At 45.3% G+C, this 26,729-nt stretch overlaps 1 protein-coding gene and 1 pseudogene across 1 annotated transcript in view; both read right to left on the reverse strand.

Moving 5' to 3' along the window:
* The window catches only part of LOC136624528 (zinc finger protein 585A-like), a 99,409-nt gene extending 74,636 nt beyond the window's left edge, over positions 1-24,773 (reverse strand). The window contains exon 1 of the mRNA XM_066598511.1: positions 24,437-24,773. Coding sequence (XP_066454608.1) covers positions 24,437-24,514 — 78 coding nt within the window. The 5' untranslated portion in view covers positions 24,515-24,773. The remainder of the gene's footprint in view (positions 1-24,436) is intronic.
* LOC136624996 (zinc finger protein 84-like) lies at positions 19,556-24,098 on the reverse strand (annotated as a pseudogene).
* Positions 24,774-26,729: the final 1,956 nt, after the last annotated feature.

Consider the following 26,729-nt stretch of genomic DNA (forward strand, 5'->3'; position numbering starts at 1 on the left):
AAGTCTGATAACTTATACATTGTAGCTATATCTGTTTTACTTCTAATCAAGGTGTGATAAGCTGCATTTGTTGAGCTTGCGGTGTCCTTTCAAACAGAGGAGCAAAAGTATGGCGGCGTTCCACTTTCACGGGATTGCTTCCAGGTGAGACCCCGATCAGCCGCAAAATGTTGCCAGCCCTACCAGCAGATTGAGCTTCCATTGGTGGATTCTTAACTACAAGCCGCTAGCTGTTCTGTGGGAATTCACCCAATTACAGCTAAGAGCTATTTAAAGCAAACATAAAGCGAGTGCGGGAGCGTGCGAGTGTGTGCTGCGTGATTTCAGTGTAAGAGACTTTACATTCAGGGACTTTAAGAAGGAGTCACATATATTTATTTTCGGCTTATCTCTTTCAATTTTCACTTGCATATATTAGCTAATTTAGGCCTCCTGCACACGGGCGGATTTGCATTGCGAAATCCGGAGCAGGATTCCGCCTCCGGATTTCGCAGCAAATCCAGCCTATAGTGATTGCGATTTTCTGCTTGTGGTAAAGAATTTGCAGCATGCTGCGATCTGCTGCGGGCTACGCACGGCCGGCTTCCATGGAAGTCAAAGGAAGCTATCCATACCGTGGCCATTCCACAATCATCATTAAGGAATGGCCACAGGAACCGCGTCATCGCTATAGCAATCCTCTCAACTGCACACGCGCTGGCTGACACATTAGCAACAGAGGAGGCCGCGTCATCACCATAGCGACGGTGTGGCATTCCCTGTACCACCAGGCACATTGCCAGCACAGGAGAAGACGAAGAAGACGCCGAACAGGTAAGCAGGCCTGGCACCGGGTTGAACTCCGCTGCGGGAATCCCACATGCGGGGTCCGACCCACCCGTGTGCAGGAGGCCTTGCCTGTACTATCCCTATTTAGAACATGTTCTATTGATAATGCTGTCCAGTGTACATTTTGGGCTTTGCATGCAGTCCTTGAACAGCTCTATTCTTTTTAATATGTTCAATGAGGAAAATGTGGAGGGATTTACATTAAAATAGCAATATTTTAATTAACATAATGGAAGTCCAAAAACTGTTGCAAATGCATCTGGATAAGTTGGGGGCAGAAAAGTGTCAGATGAGGTTTAACACTGATAAATGTAAGGTTCTGCACCCGGGCAGGAAATACATGTCACCAATATACACAAAAGGGGGAACCACTGGGGAACACTGACATGGAGAAGGACTTGGGGGTTTTAGTTACCTGTAAGTTTAACTGGAGTAACCAGTGTCAGGCAGCTGCTGCCAAGGCAAATAGGATCATGGGATGCATCACAGAAGGGAAAATATAAAAAAATTAAAAACAATCTCAGACAATGGCCGTTACTTACTGAGTGAGGAGTGCATATAGATGCATCCTCTCACCATGTAGGTAGCTAACTACCAAATGGAGGAGCAAATAACACCTGTGCAGGACACTGATGAGACAGCCACTCACACTGCCTCTTGATACAGAGGGGGGTGGCTGCTTGGTGTGTACTCCCACACATAGTGGATACAAAGTGCCAGACCATTCTGATATATGTAGTTCACCATGCAGACCAGCAACCTATTAATGACGCCATAATAATTCGGCGGGTTGCCCTGCACTTCCATCAGTGAACCACATTGGTACTGCCACCCTGGGCTCCCCCTGGAGTCTCAATGCCACACTGCATGTGAATGATAGATAATAAATGCAAGGCATTGGTTGGATTTTGGCCAAGATACGAGCCCACTAACCACTTCACGGTTCCTTGCGTTGTAGTGGGTCCCTACACTAATATAAATACATCACAGAAGGGGAAATATAAAAAAATTAAAAACAATCACAGAAAACGGCCATTACTTACTGACTGAGGAGTGCATATAGATGCATCCTCTCACCATGCAGGTAGGTGACTACCAAAGGAAGCATCTATATGCACTGCTCACTCAGTAACTAATGGCTTTTTTCTGTGATTGTTTTTAGGATCATGGGATGCATCAAAAGAAGTCTAGGGGCGCATGGTGAGAACATTGTTCTTCCTCTTTACAAATCACTGGTCAGACCACACATAAAATATTGTCGACAGTTTTTGGCACCAGTAGTCAAGAAGGACATATCAGAGATTGAGCAGGTACAAAGGTGGGTAAGTAAAGTAATGAAAAGAAAAATTCCCATTTTCCCTCCAACATCATACACTTGGAGGAATACCAAATAACTGTCATGGGCTTTTTTAGGGAGGAATTACTGCTTGTAGCACCTTTCTCCCAAAGGTTGCATCCTGACTAGATTTAATGTCCAGCCTGTAAAGTTTAATAAAGGTATGACTAGAAGTCCACTTGGCTGCATTACAGATCTGTTCGATTGAGGCGTGCGCTCTTTCTGCCCAGGAAGATGCCACTGCTCGCGTAGAGTGGGCCTTCAATCCTTCTGGGGATGGGATGCCCCTGGCCTTGTAAGCCTCCTGGACGGCTCTCCTGAGCTACCGGGCGATCGCATCTCTAGAAGCGGCCCTTCCTTTGGCCTGCCCCTGAAATTGAAGGAAAAGTTTATCAGTCTTTCTGAAACTTTCCGTCGCCTCAAGGTACGCTAGGACCGCTCTTTTAACGTCAAGATTATAGAGCCTCTGCTCCTTTTCGTTTTTAAAATTTTGGCAGAAGGCTGGAATGACTATTGGCTGGCCTATGTGGAAATCTGACAAGACTTTAGGTTGGAAGGAAGGGTCTAAAGAGAATACAATCCTGTCGGGATGAATAGTCAGCTATGGGGGTCTTTGTGAAAGAGCCTGGATTTCACCAACGCGCCTAGCCGACGTGACTGCCACAAGGAGGGCTACCTTATATGTCAGCAAGGTGATGGATAGGTCTGTAATTGGTTCAAACGGGGGATGACAGATGGCCTGAAGGACTATGGTCAGATCCCAGGGGGGGCGCCGTAGGCCTTGTAAATGGATGCAATCTAATCGCCCCTCTAAGAAATCTTTTGATCCACCTATGCTCGGCAAGCGTGAGAGAGTGTTCGTGCCTAAGGCTTGTCTCTCCGAGCCTTGGGAAAAGAAAAGACGGCACTTGGCATTTGTGCTTGACACAAACAGGTCTATTCCGGGTACCCCCCATTTTGTCACGAGAAGGCTGAACACCTCAGGATGGAGTTCCCACTCTCCTGGGTCCACTTTCTTCCTGCTTAGAAAGTCCACGGCTGGGTTCTCGTCTCCTTTTATGTGGAAGGCCGACAGTGACCTCGTTGTGAGTTTCGCCCACTGAAGGATCATTCCCGTCAGGTGCTGAAGAAGAGGATTCCTGGTGGTACCTTGGTGGCGAATGAGTGACACTGCCGTCATGTTATCAGAAAAGATCCTCACATGCTTCATCCCTAAAACAGTTTGCAGGCTACGTAGGGATTTCCACACCGCATTAAGTTTTCTAAAGTTAGATGAACTGGATCTCTCATGAGGCTCCCATGTACTCTGTATATGGCCCCCTTCAAAGTGGGCCCTCACCCTTTGGTTCTGGCGTCCGTTGTTATTATTATTGCGGTGTCCAAGTTCCATTCAGATGCCCGGAAAAAGTTGTCTGAGGACATCAACCAGCGGAGTGAAGATCTGGCCCTAGCAGAAATAGGGATTGTCTGGTCTAGTGAGGACTGTAACTTATCCCAATTTTGAAGGATAAGTGCCTGGAGATCACGGCTGTGGAATTGGGCCCAGGGAACCACACCAATGCATGAAGTCATTAGCCCCAGAATTCGCATAGCCTCTCTTATTGATATTCTAGATTTTTATATAGAGTGGAACATTCCTCTAAAATAAGCTGTTTCCTTATAGGAGGAAGGGACGGACTTTGGTGGCGAGAATTCAAAATGACTCCCAGGAATTTTTCTGGATTTCTGGTTCCATGTTGGATTTCAGGTCATTAATGATCCAACCCAGGTCCTTAAAAAGCTGAAGCATGGAACCCAAGTGTGATCTCAGAATAGTCGAGGAATCCGCCACCAGCAGGAAATCATCCAGATAAAGGATGATAATGATCCTGATAGCGCAAAAAAGCTACCATTTCGATCACCACTTCGAAAAGATCCGAGGGGCTGAGGAGATTCCAAATAGGAGGCAGATAAACTGGAAGTGACGGATTTCCTCTTCCACTCTCAGCGTAAATCTGAGGAACGTTTGCGAGTTGACGTAAATGGGGATGTGAAAATAACCATCCTTTAAGTCAATCGTAGCCAGTACATTATCCCTAGCAATCAGGGGGATTGCAGTTCTGCTAGTCACCATTTTAAATTTTCTATACTCAATAAATTTGTTCAATTCCTTGAGATTAATTATTGTGTGGTGGGAGCCATCTGGTTTGGAACCAGAAAAAGAGGGGAATAAAAGCCTTTCCCCCATTCCCTTTTGGGGACGGGGATAAAACCGCGACAAGATCTATCAGGTTTTGTATGCCCTTCAGTAGAGCCTGCTCCCGGGCTGGAGACTGTACCGAGGTTAACATAAATATATCGGGGGGGGGGGGGGGGGAGATTCTAGTTCAATCTTGTACCCCTCCACCACCATGTTTCGCCAACTAGCAGAAAAATGAGCTAATCTTCTGCCTACCGCGCATGAAGATGCGGGTTGAGGGACAATCGTAAGAATCATACCCCTTCCTACCTTCGGATAAGACCACCTTCCAGTCTTTCCTTTCCCAACGTAGGTTGTAGACGAGGGACGTGGAGTGAAGGGTCTTTTGGGCGGTCTAATGGCTGGCAGTCCCTGGTTTTTGTCTGGTGCCTTCTCTAGCAGGCAATCCAGGTCTGGTCCAAAGATGCATGAGCCACGAAAGGGTAGGGTACACAACTTGTTATAAGAGGTTATGTCTCCCGACCACTCCTTTACCCAAACTGCCCTTCTCGCAGTACTGGATAGGGCTGCCATGCGGGCTCCAAAGCGGACTGTCTCCATAGAGGCATCCATCAAAAAACCCGTTGCCATCTGAAGCAGAGGGATGCCGCCCGCAATCTCCTCTTCTCTGGAAGCTTTCTGGTCGATCAAGGACACAAGGTGATCCAGCCAGACTGCCATGGAGCAAGCCACCGAAGTGGCCGCGATGTTAGACTTTATGATAAGACTGGACGTGGACCAAGCCTTAAGCATGGTCATGTCCACTTTGTTGTCCATAGAGTCCTTTAAGTGGGACGTATCCTCAAATGGTAGTCCAGATTTCTTAGACACCATGGAGATAGCTGTGTCAACCTTTGGCGTCTCCTCAAACATGGCTACTTCATCATCCGCAAATAAAAGACGCTCCTTAACCTCCTTACAGATTAGCGGAGCTTGATCCACACAACTCCACTCATTCAGGATCAATTATTTTAGTGTGGCGTTTACAGGAAATGTAGATTTCTGTTGTGGAAGCAAACCTGCAAACATGTCATCCTGTGCTGTGCGGGGTTGCTGAACTTCTTCCTCCACTTGCATGGTTCTGCGAACTGCTTTTAGTAGTTGATCCATATTAGTGGCGGATAAAAGATATTTTTTCTCCCCCTGCGACACTTCCCCAAGATCTTCAAACTCAAATTCTTCCGCCATGTCAGAATCGAACTCTGACACTGTCGAAGCAGATCTTCTTGTAACCCCCGAGGGTCCTGATTAGAGGTCCGAGAGGGAGGACTGCACTTCCTCCCGGATGACTGACCGAATTTCGGACATAAGGGAAGATTTTTCTTCCTGCAGGATTTTCGCTGAACAGGAAGCGCAAAATGTTTTGGCGTAGGAGTCGTCAAGTTTTGCTAAGCATACTGGACACTTTCTAGTTCTCCTTCTATCCTCCCTAGGTTTTTGAGTATCCTTGTGTCTGTAGGTTGGCCCACAGGACCACTTACAGTTGGAAGATTCTCTGGGTCCTCTTTGGCCAACATCCTGTGCTTGTGGGATCAATTCCTGTCCTTAGGATCAATCTCCAGTGTGTAGAAAGGCACCAGTGTCTTCTGGTGCAGGGAGCTTTCACTTTTTAAATCTGGTGCCAAACCGCACCAGACCACGACCCTCTGTGCACGCCGTCCAAGGCAACGCCCCATGGCGGAGCGTCTGACGTCACTACACAGTCGGGAGACCTAGAGACAGTGGCCGCCGCCTGGAAGACGGCCACAGTGGAACCGGGAAGTCTGTCCTTGGACCCTGGCCCACGCAGTCCCTGGTTAGCACCCAGATGAGGTCCTTCCCACTGGGGTAACCGGGGCTGCCAGAAAAAGATGCCGCCGCCGCACCTGGTAAGTCCCGAAACCTCCAGCAAGGGACAGCATCGCTGGAGCTCTGCCCTGCTGTCCTGAAGGGACAGGAAAAGCACCGATGTTGGTGGAAGAGAGGTGCTTTTTATGCTCTGCCTTTTCCTGTCCCTTCAGGTCAGCAGGGGATCAACCTCCAAGCGTACGCTGTCATGATGTTGGAGGGAAATTGGGGTTATAGTAAAAAGATGGCTGAGCTAATAACTATGTATAGATATATCAGGGGTCAGTACAGAGATGTCTCCCATCATCTATTTATACCCAGGACTGTAAGAGGGGGGGTGCTCTAATAACTATGTATAGATATATCAGGGGTCAGTACAGAGATCTCTCTCATAATCTATTTATACCTGGGACTGTAACAAGGGGGCGCTCTAATAACTATGTATAGATATATCAGGGGTCAGTACAGAGATCTCTCTCATAATCTATTTATACCCAGGACTGTAAGAGGGGGGGTGCTCTAATAACTATGTATAGATATATCAGGGGTCAGTACAGAGATCTCTCCTATCATCTATTTATACCAAGGACTGTAAGAGGGGGGGTGCTCTAATAACTATGTATAGATATATCAGGGGTCAGTACAGAGATCTCTCCCATCATCTATTATACCCAGGACTGTAACAAGGGGGCGCTCTAATAACTATGTATAGATATATCAGGGGACAGTACAGAGATCTCTCCCATCATCTATTTATACCCAGGACTGTAACTAGGTGGCGCTCTAATAACTATGTATAGATATATCAGGGGTCAGTACAGAGATCTCTCCCATCATCTATTATACCCAGGACTGTAACAAGGGGGCGCTCTACTAACTATGTATAGATATATCAGGGGACAGTACAGAGATCTCTCTCATCTAGTTAATCAGAACATTATCTTTACTGGAGGCGGGGAATTCAGGCCCGTTTCCATAAAGAAATGCTCGGCTGGTACGGGGGACATCGCAACAGCCTGCAGAAATGACAGGGACCCGCAAGCGCACCGGAACGCCGGCGGTAGGCAAGTATTGATGTTTGTTTTTTTAGGTGTAGCGTAGTTAGGGGTTATTTTTGTGTAAATTGTTTCCAGAATTTTGGGTGGGAAGTAGGGGGTGCGTCTTATGGTATATGGGGTGGGGGGAACTATTACTACTGAGGGGGTTACTACTATTGCTTAGGGGCAGTTAAAATTGCGGGGGGTTAATATTATTCCTGATGTGGGGGTTACTACTATTGTGGCATTAATATTATAACTGGAGGGGGGGGGTAAATAATAATACTGAGTGGGGGATAACATTATTGTGGGGTTAATATTACTGAGGGGATTGCCATTTCAACTGGGGCCACCGTATAAAGTGATGCAGCAGCCAGCGAGGCCGCCATCACTAGAGGCCACCATCACTAGAGGCCGCCATGCCGTAATAAGCCACACCCCTTTTTAAAACCATGGCCGATATTTTTTCGGGACAAAGGTGACAACCCCTGGTATAAGTACATGTAACACGTCGTGAATAAAACCCACTGATTTCAAAGGATAATTTCCCCTCATTAAATAGACTAGTTTCCATCGGCGTCGCCTCCATCAGCACACCATCTGCGGCTGAAGCACACAGAGCTCTATAGATACAGTGTCCTGTGGTTATATCCCTGTTGCCCTCAGCAACCAATCACAGCGCAGCTTCTAATACTAACTGCTCTTTATGAGAGCTGCGCTGTGATTGGTTGCTATGGGCTTCCATAAATCTGCCCCCCAGTGCTGGTGACCCCACATACCTCCACCTGCAGCCGGACAGGAGCCATGAGGTCGTTCTGTGCTTACAGGACCTGTGATGATGTCACCGTCATGTGATCAGTGTGTGGGAGGAGACAAGGGGTCACATGACCAGGTCTCTTCGCTCAGTGGATGCAGGACTCTGCTGTGTGAGGATGTATTCAGAGTGGATGGAGCAGAGCTGAGTGCGAGAGGGAGGAGCGGACCGAGCGTGTGTGAGACGGAGGAGCGGAGCCGAGCGTGTGCGAGACGGAGGAGCGGAGCCGAGCGTGTGCGAGACGGAGGAGCGGAGCCGAGCGTGTGCGAGACGGAGGGGCGGGGCCGAGCGTGTGCGAGACGGAGGGGCGGGGCCGAGCGTGTGCGAGACGGAGGGGCGGGGCCGAGCGTGTGCGAGACGGAGGGGCGGGGCCGAGCGTGTGCGAGACGGAGGGGCGGGGATGAGCGTGTGTGAGAAGGAGGAGCGGAGACGAGCGCGTGCGAGACGGAGGAGCCGAGTGTGTGAGACGGGGCGGCGGAGCCGAGGGCCGTATGTGTGTAATGTCCATGGAGGCGGCCGTGTATGTAATGTATATGTAACTAATTACAGACTATATAATTGTTCCTACGCCCGGTATGGCGCACAGAGTCCTGACATCGGACGGCCGATCAGCTTCTATGGGGATATTTCTGACCTCCGCCAAGTTTAGGTCATCAGTTGTAAAAGTCTGGAATTCTCCTTTAAGCATCATTTATAGCAGATGTGTGCTTAACAGGTGTTAATAAAGTTTATTGTAAAGCATCCAGCCAGCTGTCTCTGGGTGTCACGTTAATAAAGTTAACCCCTTAACGACCAGCCCATAGTGTTTTTACGTCCTCCCGAAGTGGGCTCTATTCTCTGAGGACGTAAAAACATGCTTCCTGCAGAGAATAGTGCCTCTCGGGCTGTGGACGTGACAGCTCCATGCTGTCGGTGTCCGCAGGTAGCTGACAGCATGGAGCTGTCATCCCGGGCTGTTCGGAGCCCCCCCCGGCATTGCGATCGGCGCTATGCAATGTATAGCGCCGATCGCAAAAAAAGTAAATAAAAGTACATAAAAGTTAAAGATTCAGCTGCTCTGATGGATCGGATCCATCGGAGCAGCTGAAATTACTCACCCAGGTCCTGCACGCTGCTCCCCGCTCTCCTGCCGCTCCGGGGCCCGAAGCCGGTCTTCTGCGCATGCGCGCCAGGCGGCATTACGTCAGCCGCATGCGCAGAAGGCCCGGCGGCGCGGGAGATTTAAAATCTCCTGGCTCCCGGCTCCTGTAGGTAGCCGGGAGGCAGGAGATGTCAGCGGGGACTGCGGTGAGCGGTCCCCGGTACCGCGATCGCCGTTATCCAATGGTTAGCGGCGATCGCGAAAAAGTTAAAAAAAAGTTTTAAAAAAGTCAGTTTCACCTCCCCTCATGGATCGGATCCATGAGGGGAGGTGAAAATACTCACCCCCAGTCCTCAGCGGTGTCCCGATGTCCCGGGACCCGAATCCCCGTCTGCGCATGCGCGCCCGATGATTGACATCGGGCGCGTGCACAGACGGGCTCGAGCCCCGGGGAATTTAAAATCCCTCTGCTTCTGGCTGCCATGTGTAGCTAGGAGCAGAGAGATTATACCGGGGACATGATCACTGTCATCCAATGGATGACAGTGATCATGTAAAGTGAAAAAAAAGTGTAAAAAAGTAAAAAAAAAAAAAGTAAAAAAAAGTTTTTAAACGTTTAAAAAGCGTACGTTTCATCTCCCCTCATGGATCATATCCGTGAGGGAGGATGAAAGTACGTACCTAAGGCCCCCAGATTTATCCGCGGACCTTACCACAGCTTCTGCACACGCGCCCGTCGCCAAAATGGCGGGCGCATGCGCAAAAGCTGTGGATTGCCAGGATAATTTAAATTCTCCCTGCTCCTGGCTACAAAACGTAGCCAAGAGCATGGAGATTTAATGGGGGTCCGCGGTGAGCGGTTCCTGGTCACGTGTTCGCCATTATCCAATAATGGCGATCACGTAAAAGTAAAAAAAAAAATTTGAAGTTTCATCTCCCCTCACTGATGCGATCGGTGAGAGGAGATGAATCTTTTTACCGGAGGCCTGCGTATTTGAATCCCGACGCGATCCTCCTCCGTGGACCTTCCAGGATTCTGCACATGCGATTGCCGGCAAAAAGCCGGACACATGCGCAGGAGTCGGGGAGCCCAGGAAACTTAAAATCTCCTTGCTCCCAGCGACCAACGGTCGCCGAGAGCCTGGAGCAGTGACGGGTGGCCTCGTTGAGCGGTCCCCGGTCACGTGATAAAAAGGTAGCGATCTACCATAGGCCGGTCTCACATGACCGGATAGGAATGACGGATTCCGCATGCTTCTGATCCGCGGTAATACGCAGATCAATCGCATTGGATTACACAATTCCGCTCACATTAGCGGGTCAGAATTGCGTAATCCACTCGCAGAAAAGAGAACGCAGCAGGTTCTATTTTACTGCGGAATCGGCAACATAGAGCCCATTGTGCTCCATGGTCGCGGATATACCCGCTGCCCATACGCAACTACCTTGTATACGGGCTGCGGGTACCCGTGTCATCGCTAAGCGACGGTGCGGGAAATACAAACAAAGGTGTACTGTGCATGACCGCCTGTGTGAGTAGGCAGTTATGCGCAGTACATTACGCAGCCGTACGCAGGGTCACAGCCGGGCTCACAGATGGGATCCGCCGGGCCCTCCGCAAGCGGATTCCGCCTGCACCCGCGTGAGCCCGGCGTTATTCAGACAGCTACCTGTGATACGTATTTTACAAGAAGCCCCGGGAACGCTCGCTTTCCTGCAGTTCCAGGAGCACCTTGTTGAGCGCCTTCTGTGTGAGACCGCCGCACCTCATCAAGCTTACGGAGACTCACGGAACGCCACTTTTTACACCCCATACCCGCCACTGAGGTCATGAAATACCCCCAAAAAGCATGAGAGGGGGGGGGGGATACCCGGTTTTATTGCCCCATGGGCCCATTCCAACCAGCCTCCGTAATTACCCCTGTCTTCGGAAATACTACACAGTTCACATTTTTACTTTTATCTAAGATTTGCGAACGCCAAAAAGGGCGTGGAGGGGGAGGGGGGGAATTTTTAGGGAGTCAATCTTTATTCTGTACAAATAAGCAATGGGGCCTGGAATGTATTCAGTTGTGCCCTAAAATCCAACGGGTGTTCCGTCCTTTATAGGCCTTGCCATGCGTCCTGTAAGTAGATTAGGGCCACAATGGGTATGTTTCTGAACTCGGGACAAACGGGGGTATCCATTTTGGGGTGAACGTCTTCATTCCTATGTACACTGTACAAAAAAACTGTTTTTAAATTGAAAAAATTGCCAAAAAAATTGAAAATCGTAACTTTTTCCTTCTGCTTTGCTTAGATTCATTCAAATACTGTGGGGTCAAAATACGCAGTACACCCCTAGATGAATTCGTTAAGGGGTCTAGTTTTCAAAATGGGGTCATTTGAGGGGGTTCTTTATAGTTTTGGCCGCTCAATGGCTCGATAAGTGGGCAATGGGGCCTGGAATTTATTCAGTGGTACCCTGAAATCCAACGGGTATTCCTTTCATTGTAGGCCTAGCCATGGGTCCTGTAAGTCTATTAGGGCCACAATGGGTATGTTTCTGAACACGGGACAAACAGGGGTATCCATTTTGGGGTGAAAGCCTTCATTTATATGTGTGCTGTACAAAAAAAACTGTTTTTAAATTGACACAATAGCCCAAAAAATGAAAATCCTATTTTTTTCCTTTTGCTTTGCTTGAATTTATTCAAAAACTGTGGGGTCAAAATATGCAGTACATCCCTAGATAAATTCGTTAAGGGGTCTAGTTTTCAAAATGGGGTCATTTGTGGGGGTTCTATATGGTTTTGGGCGCTCAAGAACTCTACAAGTGGGCAATGGGGCCTAAAAGGACTTCAAGCAAAATCTATGTTCTGAAAGCCACCGATTACTCCTTTTATTTTGGGCCCCGTTGTGCATGCGGACATAAGATTAGGGCCACAATGGGTATATTTCTGAAAACGGCACAAACAGGGGTATCCATTTTGGGGTGTAAGTCTTCCTTCATATGTGTGCTGTACAAAAAAAGCTGTTTTTAAAATGACAAAATTGCCAAAAAAACAAAAATCCAAATTTTTTCCTTTTGCTTTGCTTGAATTTATTCAAAAACTGTGGGGTCAAAATGCGCAGTACACCCCTAGATAAATTCGTTAAGGAGTCTAGTTTTCAAAATGGGGTCATTTGTGGGGGTTCTCTATGGTTTTGGGCGCTCAAGAACTCTACAAGTGGGCAATGGGGCCTAAAAGGACTTCAAGCAAAATTTGTGTTCCGAAAGCCACCGGTCGCTCCTTTCATTTTGGGCTCCGTTGTGTATCCAGACATAAGATTAGGGCCACAATGGGTATGTCTCTGAACACGGGACAAACAGGGGTATCCATTTTTTGGTGCAAGTCTTCCTTCATATGTGTGCTGTACAAAAAAAGCTGTTTTTAAAATGATAGAATTGCCGAAAAAACGAAAATCACAATTTTTTCCTTTTGCTTGATTTGAATTCATTCAAAAACTGTGGGGTCAAAATATGCAGTACACCCCTAGATAAATTCCTTAAGGGGTCTAGTTTTCAAAATGGGGTCATTTGTGGGGGTTTTCTATGGTTTTGGGCGCTCAAGAACTCTACATGTGTGCTATGGGGCCTAAAAGGACTTCAAGCAAAATTTCTGTTTTGAAAGACACTGACTACTCCTTTCATTTTGGGCCCCGTTGTGGACTCAGATATAACAATAGGGCCACAATGGGTATATTTCTGAACACGGGAGAAATAGGGGTATCCATTTTGGGGTGTAAATCCTGATTTTCATGTAAACTATAGGAAAAAAATATGTCTTTAAAATGACAGATTTGCAAAAATATGAAATTTTACTTTTTCTCCTCTAAATTGAATTAATTCCTGAAAAAAAACTGTGGGGTCAAAATACTCATGACACCCCTCAGTGAATACATTAAGGGGTGTAGTTTTTAAAATGAGGTCATTTGGGGGGGTATCTATTATTCTGACACTCATGAGCCTTTCCAATCTCGGCTTGGTATAGGAAAACAAAGTGTTCCTCAAAATGCTAAAAAGTAATGTTAAATTTGTACGTCTCCTAAATAGTTAAAAAAAAACGAAAGTTTTTCCAATGTGCGCCCAAAATAAAGTAAACGGGTGGAAATATAAATCTTAGCAAAAATTTCTATATTATGTTTGCACATATTTAAGATATTGCAGTTGGAAATGTGAAAAAATGACGATTTTTTCAAAATTTTCCCAATTTTGGCGCTTTTAATAAATAAACACAATTTCTATCGGTCTATTTTTTCCGCCTAAATGAAGCACAACATGTGGCGAAAAAACAATGTCAGAATCGCTTGGATATGCAAAACCTTTCTGGTGTTTTTCCATGTTAAAGTGACACATGTCAGATTTGCAAAATTTGGCCTGGTCATTAAGGCGCAAACAGGCTTGGTCACTAAGGGGTTAAAGGGGATCAGTTATTGTAGCACTTCTCTGCAATGTAATCTGTGGAGTATAGACGGAGATCAGTTATGATATCACTTAAAGGGGTTGTCCCGCGGCAGCAAGTGGGTCTATACACTTCTGTATGACCATATTAATGCACTTTGTAATGTACATTGTGCATTAATTATGAGCCATACAGAAGTTATTCACTTACCTGCTCCGTTGCTGGCGTCCTCGTCTCCATGGTTGCCGTCTAATTTTCGCCGTCTAATGGCCAAATTAGACGCGCTTGCGCAGTCCGGGTCTTCTGCTGTTCTCTATGGGGCTCCGTGTAGCTCCGCCCCGTCACGTGCCGATTCCAGCCAATCAGGAGGCTGGAATCGGCAATGGACCGCACAGAAGAGCTGCGGTCCACGGAGGGAGCAGACCCCGGCGGCCATCTTCAACCGGTAAGTATAGAAGTCACCGGAGCGCGGGGATTCAGGTAAGCGCTGTGCTGTTTTTTTTTTAAGTCCCTGCATCGGGGTTGTCTCGCGGGACACCCCCTTTAACAGAAAAAAAGCAGCACAGTGAATAATATAAGAGCCGCTCCCCGCAGACACCGACAGTCATGTGACCTGCAGGCTCCTCAATAATTTATTATTTACCTATCAGTGTCAGATGAACAGCAGGGGGTCACATGACCAACATCCATTACTATGGAGACACCATCCCAGCACTATACTCTTCTACTTTGCCAGCAGGGGGCAGTGCACTATTATTAGAGGGTATAGGAGCTACATTTTTATACATGTGTATAAGGCTAACTCCACACTAGTGAACCCCGCCCCCATATCACGCTCCCCAACATGTGAAATCCCCATAGATGCCAGGCGTTTTCACGGCATAGCTGCCTCTCATCCCTTCGGGGGTGCAGGGAACCTCCGGCGCAGCTGTCACAGCCGCGGCAGGGGATCGCAGAGTCTCTCCCATTCCTTTCCATGGGGCCAGGGCTTCTGCCGCCAGCCCTGTTGAAAACCATAGGTGCAACAATGTGAGCCCGCAGCAAGATAGAACACTCTGCCACTTGTTTCCTGAATAGCACCGCATCGTTGTGCCAATGCGGGAAAACATGGCTCCTCTGTATGACCTCATTTGGGGTCACATTGTGCCTCACGCTGCGCACAAATCTCACATGAAGCCGGTCTTAGTAAATTGTCTGATTTCCTATTCTGTAACTAGCAAACAAAAAAAAGTGAAAATAATAGAAAGTGAACATCCCCTTTAACCCCGGGGTGCCGTACATACGAAAATGGTTTAACCCTTTAACTGCCTGACATTTTTGGTGTTTTCATTTGTTTACCGTCTTCTTTCAAGGGCCAGTACTTTTTTGTTTTTATCAAAATAGCCGTATAAAGGCCCATTTAGACACAATGATGATCGCTCGTTAGAGATTGCTTTTTAACCCCTTAATGACATGGCCTATTTTGGGCTTAAGGACGCAATGATTTTTGGCGGATTTTCTTCTCCATTTATCAAAAGTCATAACTTTTTTATTTTTCCGTCGACGCGGCCGTATGAGGGCTTGTTTTTTGCGTGGCGAGCTGTAGTTTTTATCGGTGCCACTTTTGGGTACATAGACTATATTGTAAAATGTAAATTTCTTTTTTTATGATAGCAGGGAGAGAAAACGCATCAATTCTGCCATAGATTTTTTTTTTTTTTTTTTACAGCGTTAATCATGCAGCATAAATGACACAATACATTTTTTCAGTGTGTCGGTACGATTACAACGATATCAAAATTCTTACATTTTTTTTAGGTTTTTCCACTTTTCTGCAAAAAAACCCCTTTTTTGGAAACATTTTTTTTCTAAATCGCTGCATTCAAAGTCCTGTAACTTTTCTATTTTTCTATGTACGGAGCTCTCTGAGGGCTTATTATTTGCGAGACAAGCTGTATTTTTTATTGGTACCATGTTGGGGTATATACAGCTTTTTTGATCACTTTTATTGCATTTTTAAGGAGCCAAAATGCTAAAAATTTGCATTCTGCCTCAGTTTTTTATCGTTTTTTTTTAACGCTTTTTTCGGTGCACAGTCAAAAGCATGTGCAGCTTATTGTACGCGTTGTTACGGACGAGACAATACCAAATATGTGGGGTTTTAGTTTTTTTTTTACCCTTTTTTATGCTAATATGAGAAATGGCATAAAAAAGGGTTTTTTTAATTCATTTTTTAAATCTTTTTTGTCACACAACTTGTGTCCCCCTGGGGGAGTTTCACCACAGTACTGCTGAGATAAGGCATGGCAGGGCTACTGCCGTGCCATGCCTTATCGCTTATACAGCGATCATAGGCGTTGGCACTACAGGACGCCAGTTATCGCGAGAGCTGTCCGAAGACACAGAGGGAGCGCGCTCCATCTGTGAACTCTTTCCCTGCTGCAATCTACTTAGATCGCGGCAGGGAAGGGGTTAACAGCGGGGGGGGGGGGGGCGCATCTCCGATGCCCCCCCGCTGTTGCAGCGGGAGGCCGGTTGTAACTGACAGCGGCTCCTGCTGCGGGATAGCGCGCGATCATATGTGATCTCGCGCTATCCCCAGGACGTAAGTTCACGCCCGATTGCGGGAAGTACCCCGCTGCCAAGACATAAACTTACGCCCTGCAGCGGGAATGGGTTAAAGGACGAGTTGTATTTTTTTAATGGTACCACTTAATCTCTTCCTGCTGCAGCACTTTCCTCTTCACTTTCAAAATAATCATAACTTTATCTTTCCAGTGACATAACTTAATGAGGGCCTGCTTTTGCAGAACGAGGTGGTTTTTTTAATGGCCCCATCTCACATAACGCATCATGTGATGGAAAACTTTACAAAATGTGTCACCACTTTTAGGGGAGTTTAGCTTTTAGTCTATGGAGCGGTGTGATTGCAGCAATCCCAGATTCATGTGCCCTCCTTATGTAATGTGTTACATACAGAAGCTTGCCTTTGTTTACTAATTTTGACCCCCCTATCTTCTCTAGATACAAATTCCTGCCACAATATATATTTTATTTCCTCACACCCCGCCTCAGCCTCTGTGTTTTCTGACACACACTACTTGTGCCCAATTTTACTCCCACTATATTCTTTAAATATATTTTTAGGTGAACCGGATTCCTTTTAGCCCTTCGGAACCCTCCGACTGGTAAGTCTATTACACTTACCTATTTAATAAAACTTATTTCCCCCCTGTCCCTTCCTATTGGTCAGCACTCCATATATAGCATTATTTTAAATGTATCTTTGATGGTATGGATTTGTTATTTCACTTAATGCTATCAACTGTTAGGGATATTCCAGGGACCCCAAATGATATGTTGCCAAATTCCAAATTATTATTGTATATATCGGGAGGGAAGGAATCAATGAGACACAGCCAGTTCTCTGTATACCAAACAATTCTACGTTTATTACTACAGACAAGTGTTTTATCAAGAAAAAGAGAAAAAAGGAAAGGAAGGAGTATACATGGCTTTATGCCAAAGCTTCACTTAAAGGGGTTGTCCCGCGAAAGAAAGTGGGGTTATACACTTCTGTATGACCATATTAATGCACTTTGTAATGTACATTGTGCATTAATTATGAGCCATACAGAAGTTATTCACTTACCTGCTCTGTTGCTAGCGTCCCCGTCTCCATGGTGCCGTCTAATTTCAGCATCTAATCGCCTGCTTAGACGCGCTTGCGCAGTCCAGTCTTCTCCCTGGTGAATGGGGCCACTCGTGCCGCAGAGCTGGTCCTCGTAGCTCCGCCCCGTCACGTGTGCCGATTCCAGCCAATCAGGAGGCTGGAATCGGCAATGGACCGCACAGAGCCCACGGTGCACCATGGGAGAAGACCCGCGGTGCATCGTGGGTGAAGATCCCGGCGGCCATCTTCGCAAGGTAAGTAAGAAGTCACCGGAGCGCGGGGATTCGGGTAAGTACTATCCTTTTTTTTTTTTTTAAACCCCTGCATCGGGTTTGTCTCGCGCCGAACGGGGGGGCTATTGAAAAAACATGTGAAAACAACACACAGTACATATCTACAAGAACTTGTAACATTTCTAGTGTGGAATGCTGATAACTGAAAACGCTATTTCAAGAGAGATTCTAAAAGAGCAAACGAATGGCTGAACACTCAGATAAATCCTCATCTAGGGTGAGAAACAGTATGAAAAGTGAGAGAACGTATGACAATTTTCATCAGCTATGTTTTACACATATTTATGTATCACATACAAGGATACATTGGGTGAAGAGTACCTCAACTTACAAGCTTTTTGACTTGCTAGCAGGCTCTCTCCTGAATTTTTGCTCTGATTTAAGAGCAAAAACTTGGGTTTACGAGCCTTGCTCTCAATGGGGCCGCCACTGCTGCCGGTGGCCCCATTGAAGGCAATGGCCTGCCGGCAACCCCTGTCGTGATTTGAATAGAAGTCCTTCCCTGAAAATCATCCCTAGCTGTAGTAATAAATATATACTCACCTGTCGGCCGCTGCCGGGGCTCAGGCTTGTCTAGCCGCCGCTTGTACTCCCTCCATTTTTAATCCCTGTCTGCTGAAAAGCTTCAGAGCAGTGCAGGGAGAACAAGCGGCAACTAACACTGCAATGTCTGTCTGCCCCCGCTGATCTTCTTTTCTATCCTGATGACACAATCTGCATGCTGCAGATTGTAGAAACGCGTCGATTTGATTTTATTAAGAATAGTGAGCTGGGATAATCTTGTGAGTGAGCCTAGTGCAGCGTTAGCCGGCCGCCCGATACCACACATCCGGTGGCTACACCGGTGCCCTAGTCAGCTAGCTAACTATTATGGCAAGCAGCGCCGGAGCAGACAGTTAGAACCTCCACTTAGCAAATGTGTTATCCATGATACACTTCCATCTTTCATGGGCTAACTATGGGGAAGGGAGTACCCGCTTCCTAGTGTGCCGACGCCTATGATATCATGTTAACCCTCTTTATGCTGGATCTGCAAATTGGCATTGTTCGTAACACAATGCCTTGTTAGTTTTGATACTGAATGCAGAGCCATTATTGGACTAGATCTGTGTCTGCCAAAACGCTTTAGTCTCAAATTAACCCTTTCCTCCGCAGCCCTTGTATTCGGAAAACAAGGGTGGATTTAGGGTTGTTCAGGACAACATCAGATAGCACCCCCCCCCCCTTCCTTTTCCTGGATTATATTGACGGTCCAGCATAATTTGTAGCCCTCTCCTCCCCACTGCTTCAGTGAGTCTTTATCTAAAGTGACTAGAGAATAACGGAATGTATTCTACACATCAGTAATATATTTACACTCCGTGTTTTTCTCTTCCTCATGGTCACGTTGACTATACTGAGACCCCTAGCTCAAATTGCGGATTTGGAGGGGTCAGAGGAAACATCCACTATCCCTATTACTGATTATAAGCGAGGGATAATTAAAGGATGCATGGGCCATTAATACAGTGTATCTGATTTGAGAAAAACAGCATCCAAAGATACAAAAGGAAAAAACGCTGCCTATTGCCTTGTCTCACGATTTAATAAGTATCAGTCTGTATAGCAAACCTAGGTGCTTTCAGACCAAATTAAAAAGGTTTTTTTCCTTCCCTGACTGAGGGATTGTGCTGTTAGATCCTTATCCAAGGGCTAATTTACAGACTGCACTTATACCTAAATTGGTTGTGTGCATGTGCTATACCCCTTGTGTTAGTATAATCACCGGAATTGGGTTTTCGGGGTGTGAGGACTTCTGGTACTCATCCATATACCCAGATCCCCACCTTATTTTAGCATATGTTTTGAGTCTGTTCCATTAGCATGAATTAATAAAGTTAGTAATTTTTACTTTTTTTTTTTTGGTGATTTATTTTGAAAGAGCAAAGAAACCTACCGTCTCTGTGATTTTCAAAACCAAATTTCAAGTGTAAATACTTTTTATTTTTTGATGTGAGAATTGGAAAAAGGGGCTTTTTATATACATTCTTTATTTTCCAATTTTATTAGGATGGGGGAATGGGTTACAACAAAAATAGAAGTAAAACAATGGTAAATCACATTACAAATCAATCAATCCTGTATAAAACAAAAAACAAAGACCGCTCTGTTGAAAACACACTACAAACATCAGAAAGGAAAAAAAGACACAATGTATAGGACATTTATGTATTGCGATCATATAATAAAACACAGAAACAATCCAATGGTTAGGGGGTATCAATGGTTTATGGCAGTGGATCAATGACTCCGTGTAGAAAAGTGAACCAGGGGTTCCAGAGATTTGTGAATTTCTCCAAGCCCCCTTCACGTCTGGCTTTGACCTTCTCAAAGGAGCATATAATGTTTACCTCATTATACCATTCTAGCATGGAGGGCATTGTGCTGTCTCTCCAATACCTGGAGATTAAAATTTTAGGTGCATTTGTGAGAAATGGAACAATAGATTTGTATTTAACTAAGAGGCCTGGGACACCCAAGTTCAAGAGGACAATCTCGGGTGTAAGGGTGTTATTAGTTTTGCAGATAAGGCCAAGTGATCTTTGGATCTCCTTCCAGAATAGTTGTAGGAGCAGGCATGAGAACCAAATATGGGTGAAGGTGCCAACACTATCTGAGCATCTCCAGCATAGGGGTGAGTAATCCGGATCTATTTTGTTGAGTAGGGCTGGGGTTTTATACCATCTCGAGATAATTTTATAGTTTGATTCTTGAAACCTAGTGGAGGAGGACGACGAATGTGGTTGCTCAGAATATCTTTTACTTCATCAGCAGTAAAATTGGTGTTTAGTTCGGTCTCCCATCGGGGTATAAAGGAGGGTTGCTGCTCATTCTGTATCAGTGTCTTATAGAATTTGCAGATTGTGTTTTTAACGGGTACGGGGTTCCAGAATAGTTTGTGAAATAACAGATTGTGATCTGTGTCAACAATATCTGGAGAATAGATCATGATTGTATCCCTAATGATACATAAATCTTTGTCAAAAAGGGCTTTCTTATCTTTTTTGTAGTAGTGAAATCTTTTTTATTTATTACTTCATTAAGTCACCATTGGAGACTTGAATTTGCAATCATTTGATAGTTTATACAATCGGCCCACAGTCATGCCTTAAAAAGCAAACCTGTATGACAGACCTGGAGGTCTTTAGAAGGCCCCAGGCTTCCATGACACCCGGACAGCACTTTGCCATCTCATTGTGGGAGAATGCTTGGGACATCTCATTCCCTATCAGGGTAGCGATATTTAAATGGTTGACAGCTGCGATCATCTAATATCACTGGCTAGTGTCAAATGATAAGGACAGTAAATACCTGTCATGTATGAAGAGGTGCGTATATTGGAAAGGGATTAATACACCATATAATGTAATGGAAAACTTGTAAAACCGGTAAAACATTTCCCATGTTATGAAAAAGGCTTCTTCCTTATGGAAATTCTCCGATGTTTAACAAGATTTGATCCGTGGTTAAAGGATTTACCACATTCGGAACATGAAAATGGCTTCTCCCCTGTGTGAATTGTCTGATGTGTAACAAGTTGTGATTTATTCTTAAAACCTTTCCCACATTCTGAAAATAGTCATCGTTCCTCCCCTATGTGACGTCTCTGATGTCTAATGAGATCTGATTTACCACTATAAGCTTTCCCACATTCTGAACATGAAAATGGCTTCTCCCCTGTGTGAATTCTCTGATGTCTAATGAGATCTGATTTACCACTATAAGCTTTCCCACATTCTGAACATGAAAATGGCTTCTCCCCTGTGTGAGTTCTCTGATGTCTAATAAGATGTGATTTACGGTTAAAATATCTTCCACATTCTGAACATGAAAATGGCTTCTCCCCTGTGTGAATTATTTGATGTGCAACAAGATGCGATTTATAATTAAAATACTTTCCACATTCAGAGCATGAAAAAGGCTTCACCCATGTGTGATTTCTCTGATCTGTAACAAGCTGCGATTTATGTTTAAAACTATTCCCACATTCTGAACATAAACCTGGTTCCTCCCCTGTTTGAATTGCCTGATGGCCATTGGGAACTGCTTTATGACCAAAAGCTTTCCCACATTCTGAACATGAAAACGGTCTTTCCTCTGTGTGAATTCTCTGATGTCTAATGAGATCCGATTTATCACTATAAGCTTTCCCACATTCTGAACATGAAAATGGTCGTTCCCCAGTGTGACTTCTGTGATGTCTAATAAGATGTGATTTATGCTTAAAATATTTTCCACATTCTGAACATGAAAATGGCTTTTCTCCTGTGTGAATTCTCTGATGTCTATCAAGATGTGATTTATGCTTAAAATATTTTCCACATTCTGAACATGAATAGGGCTTCTCCCCTGTGTGATTTCTCTGATGTGTAACAAGGTGCAATTTATGATTAAAACTTTCCCCACATTCTGAACCTAAACATGGTTCCTCCCTTGTGTGAATTATCTGATGTCTAATGAGATCTGATTTACCACTAAAAGCTTTCCCACATTCTGAACATGAAAATGGTCTTTCCCCTGTGTGAATTCTCTGATGTCTAACAAGAAGTGATTTACGATTAAAATATTTTCCACATTCTGAACATGAAAATGGCTTCTCCCCTGTGTGAATTATCTGATGTGCAACAAGATGTGATTTATAATTAAAATACTTTCCACATTCTGAACATGAAAATGGCTTCACCCATGTGTGAATTCTCTGAGGTGTAACAAGAACATCTGTATAAATTTTATTTTGTTTAACATTCTGTAATGAATCAGAAGATGGAACCTGTTTAGAAGGATCAGAGGATAGATCTTTGTTGTAAAGATCTGAGGATGTATCAGGGATAAGGGCAGACTCTTCATATGTATCTTGTATGATACCATGATCTTCCACCTTACAATCTGTTGATATCAGATGTCCCGCTGATCTCCCGGTGTCGTTATCTGCCAACAATAAAACAGATTTTGTTATTTTTGAACATTACAATTATACTGATAGTTTATTACATTTCTATATAAATGTCTGCACATATTTATCACCATAGGTATGCAGCAGAATTCAATTAATAAAAGGGGTTTTCCCATTAATAGTAGACACAATAATTTACAGACCTCCTAATCTACTGACAACCCACCTAATGGGCTGATTATTTAGCCAACAAACTTACTTTTTTATATTTTCCTCTCTCCATTAACCTTCCACATTGTAGGACGTGTTCTGCGCTGATATCCTCCTGTGTGGTGACGGTAATTTCCTACCTCCAGCGGACGCTCTCAGCTGCTGCTCTTATCCCCGGCTCATACAGCTTGTAAGGTTACAGAGAGCAGGAGCTAAAGGAGCCGTGGATAAGAGCTGCTGACGCCCCCTGCTGTAAACTTCTTCCTTCTATGATGCTACATTGGATCCATGGATTCTGGTTCCAGGTGACTATGCATTTGTTGCTTCATCTAAAGTGCTTTGGATTGTGCTGCTGACATCGTATCGTTTCTTCTCTACATGTAGTCTCACCTGGTGGGTCATCTGTAGGAATCTCCTCCTTACACGGCTGATCCCACCTCACATGTGTCTCTGTAGCATCAATAGGGATCGGATCTTCATCCGGATTCACCAGCTGTGAAATAAATATTGTAAAAGTCATCACACAGTTGGAGAAGTCGTGTGGAAGGTTTTATATGGCCAGAAAAGGTCATTAATTAGTATGAGGAGCCGGAATGACATGACAGCAGTAGTGATCTGGGCCAAATAGCTGCAGGTCTCCTGTATAACTCCAACCTGTTGCTTCTTTATTCCAATCAGAAGTCTCCAGAACCAGAAAATAGTGATAAGATGCGGAGATCTAATGTCTGCGGTCGGCTGTAATCCTGCCATCTCCAGCTTTCTCATTACACAAGTATCACTCATATAATAAGACTGAACACAAGACCTTCCCAGCCGTCCTACAGACCAGAGGGGAGATTTCACAAGACCTTCTCTCCATCTACCTGATCATCCTGTGGAAGAAGAGGCCGGGGACATCTCTCCGCTGCTGTTCTCTTACTGGATCTACCTGCAGAAGACACAGACAGCCACTGAATTCATTCTCCACATACAAATAATAAAGGCCATGTGGATTTAGTCCTGTCTATTACCTGGTGATGGGGGGGACTGGTGGTCCTCCATCATGATGTCCTTGTACAGATCCTTGTGTCCTTCTAAATACTCCCACTCCTCCATGGAGAAATAGACAGTGACGTCCTGACACCTTATAGGAACCTGACAACACAATGATACTGTCATCCCCCAGACACGTTATACCGCCATAGCGTTACTGTATAATGTCCCAGCACTCCCAGCAGCGTCACCTCTCCAGTCAGCAGCTCAATCATCTTGTTGGCGAGTTCTAGGATCTTCTGCTCATTGATCTCCTCCAGTATCAGGGGGTGAGGTGGAGGCCCTGTGATTGGGCTCAGGGGTCTTCCCCATCTATCAGACACAGGGGCCTGACAGCCATCACTAGAAGTCTTCTTCACCACCGTGTAATCCTGTTTATGGGGGGATACATCCATAAATTTCCCTACAGACATTCCCAGAGTCCTTCATGTCTCCAGTTATGGCCAACAATTAGTAAGATTCTCTTCACATCTGTGTTCATCATCTCCGTTGTTCTACTCAGTCACAGGAGCAGAAGAACAAAATGATCAGAGTTTTGGTTCTGTCAGATGAGAGACAATAATGACCCCCAACAACCTCCAATTGCCTTATAGTAGATCTGTTGGGTTTCCATCATTCTACCAGAACAACCGGCTCTATTATTTTCCCGGCATTTATGATGAATTGGCAGGTAATCCTCTGCAGTAGATGTGACCAGAGACTGACAGAGATAAGAATGATGGAACCCGACGTCATCCCCAGAATCTCTCACCTCTCCGGTAAGCCGGAAGAGTATCTCTAGGGTGAGGGTGAATATACTCTCCGCCATCTTGTCCCGGTTCCTCTCCATCCTTGTCGGGTCAATCAGGAATATTATCTGATCTAGAAGATATCAGTCGAGGATCCTGAATTGGAGGAAGACAAACAATCTAACATCATACAAAACCCCATTAAAAAATAAAGCTCTCTAACATGATAATGGATAAATGCAGTTCATTTTATTGCCACTATAACCCAGTAAACCAAAATGGAAGTGGTAATAATGTGGTCATGCCTCACAACTGTCCCTAATTTTTGGCCTGTCCTGTTGTCCCAGGAGTCAGGAGATATGTACTATCCACCTTCCCAGTGCATAACCACTAAGCCCCCACCCAACCCCCTCCACACCCCACTGCTCAGCCCCCACTGCTGACCCTCAGTTAATTACTACCATTAATAGCCATTTTGTTTTTTCCTGACTGACAGGACTACTGCCCATCACCGCGCTGTTCATAGCACCATCACTTGACTGACTCCCCCCCCCCCCCTGGCTCCAGACACGCTGTGCTTAGAGCTGGAGAGGAGGCGGAGTCAGGTGATGCTGTGAATGGCGCTGCGCTGTTTGGCAGTCCCATCAGTCAGGGAGAAATAAGATATTTGTTGCTACTCAATAACTGAGGTTTGGAAAGGCATCCAGCAGGGGGTGTCACAGAGGGGCTGTTCTCAGCATCCTCACCTGACTGCTCCCCAGCTCCAGACACAGTGGTGGAAATGTACTAAGCACGGCATTTCTCTTGTGCTGAATATATGGAGGGGAGTACTTTCTCAGAAATATACATCAGGTCCAACCTGTTTCTGGTGTAAATTATACAGAAATCTTTCGGTAGTCTTCTCCTGACAAACTCCACCCACTTTTCCCAAAAGGGGGCGGGGCCAGCCCATAAATGGGAAAAGTCACAAATTCTTGCACAAATATAACGTCTGTATAAAATTTGGGACTTTTTTTACTATAAAAACTGGCGTAAAACTATTTGTAAATGTGCTGAGAGCTCAAAAAGTTTGAAGAGTCAGATGATGCTGTGAAGAGTGGCGCTGTGCATCAGTCCCGTCAGTCCGAGCAATCTTACTTCTGTTCCAGCCAAATACTTCACATTGCGACTGCCATTTTTTTGCGCCCCAGTTTCTATGTTTTCATGTATAGTTGAGTCGCTTGGCCTTATTTATACGTTGGCCAGACTTTTCTGAACAGTAGGTGGTTGTATCTTGGTCCCACTGGTTTATGCCAGTAGTGAGCTGATGGGCATCTTCCAATTTCAAAGGGAAGTAAACATGATGTGTCTTCCATCTGCTGCACTATTTCCCTGGCTGACAGCTGCATCTGCGGTCCTCAATGTTGCCCATTTCTTTGTGCTTCTTCAAAAAATCTTGAACAGCACATCTTAAAACCCTCAGTCTGTTTTGAGATTTTTGCCAGGAATGGACCTTGCTGATGCCATATAATTACCTCGTGTCTTGTTGCTGTGCTCATTCCTGCTATGGTGTATGACCTGGGACATGAATTTGTCTTCCATAACCTCACCTTTGTAGCAGACTTTGCATGTTCCTCACCATGTTTTAAGTGTCCTACACAGCTGTTTCAGTTAATGACTGTATTTCAACCCACGTATGAAAATGCTGATAATTATTACCTGTGTGGTAGAATTGGTTTACTATTTAAGAACCAGGGTGTTTTGGTCCTGAAGGACCAGACACTTTTTAGGGATTTTACCCATGTGGTGGTTTTACTGCCCTATATTTTTCTTCAGCTACAAAAATTATTTTTGCTGCATTTTCTTTTTCTGTGTCATAAAGGGCTATTTTTTATATCTTTTTTTTCACTGACTCTTCTTCTAGCATAAAAAGCAAAAATTATGAGGGAAGGGGGGGAGGGCTTAAAATATAAGCCCTAGCTGCAGAAAAAAGATGAAAAAGACTACATCAACTAAGAAGTGCTATCCAGCTCTGCTGCATTTTCTCCTTAGTCCCTGGCACTGGTCTTCAGTATCTCTTCTGGCCGCAGATTGGAAAATCCCCGCCTCCAGGAAGCACTGCCTCTGATTGGCTGCGAGCTGTGATGCTCAGCCAATCACAGCCAGTGCTCAATTAACCAATTACAGCCATTCATTGGCTGCTATTGATGCATTTAGCGCTGGCTGTTATTGGCTGAGCCACGGCCTTCAGCCAATCAGCGATAGTGCTTCCTGGAGGGGGGGGGGGGATTTTCCAATCCCCAGCCAGAAGAGATGCTGAAGACCAGTGTCAGGGAC

This window comes from Eleutherodactylus coqui, chromosome 4, assembly GCF_035609145.1.
Source record: "Eleutherodactylus coqui strain aEleCoq1 chromosome 4, aEleCoq1.hap1, whole genome shotgun sequence".
NCBI classification, from domain to species: Eukaryota; Metazoa; Chordata; class Amphibia; order Anura; family Eleutherodactylidae; genus Eleutherodactylus; species Eleutherodactylus coqui.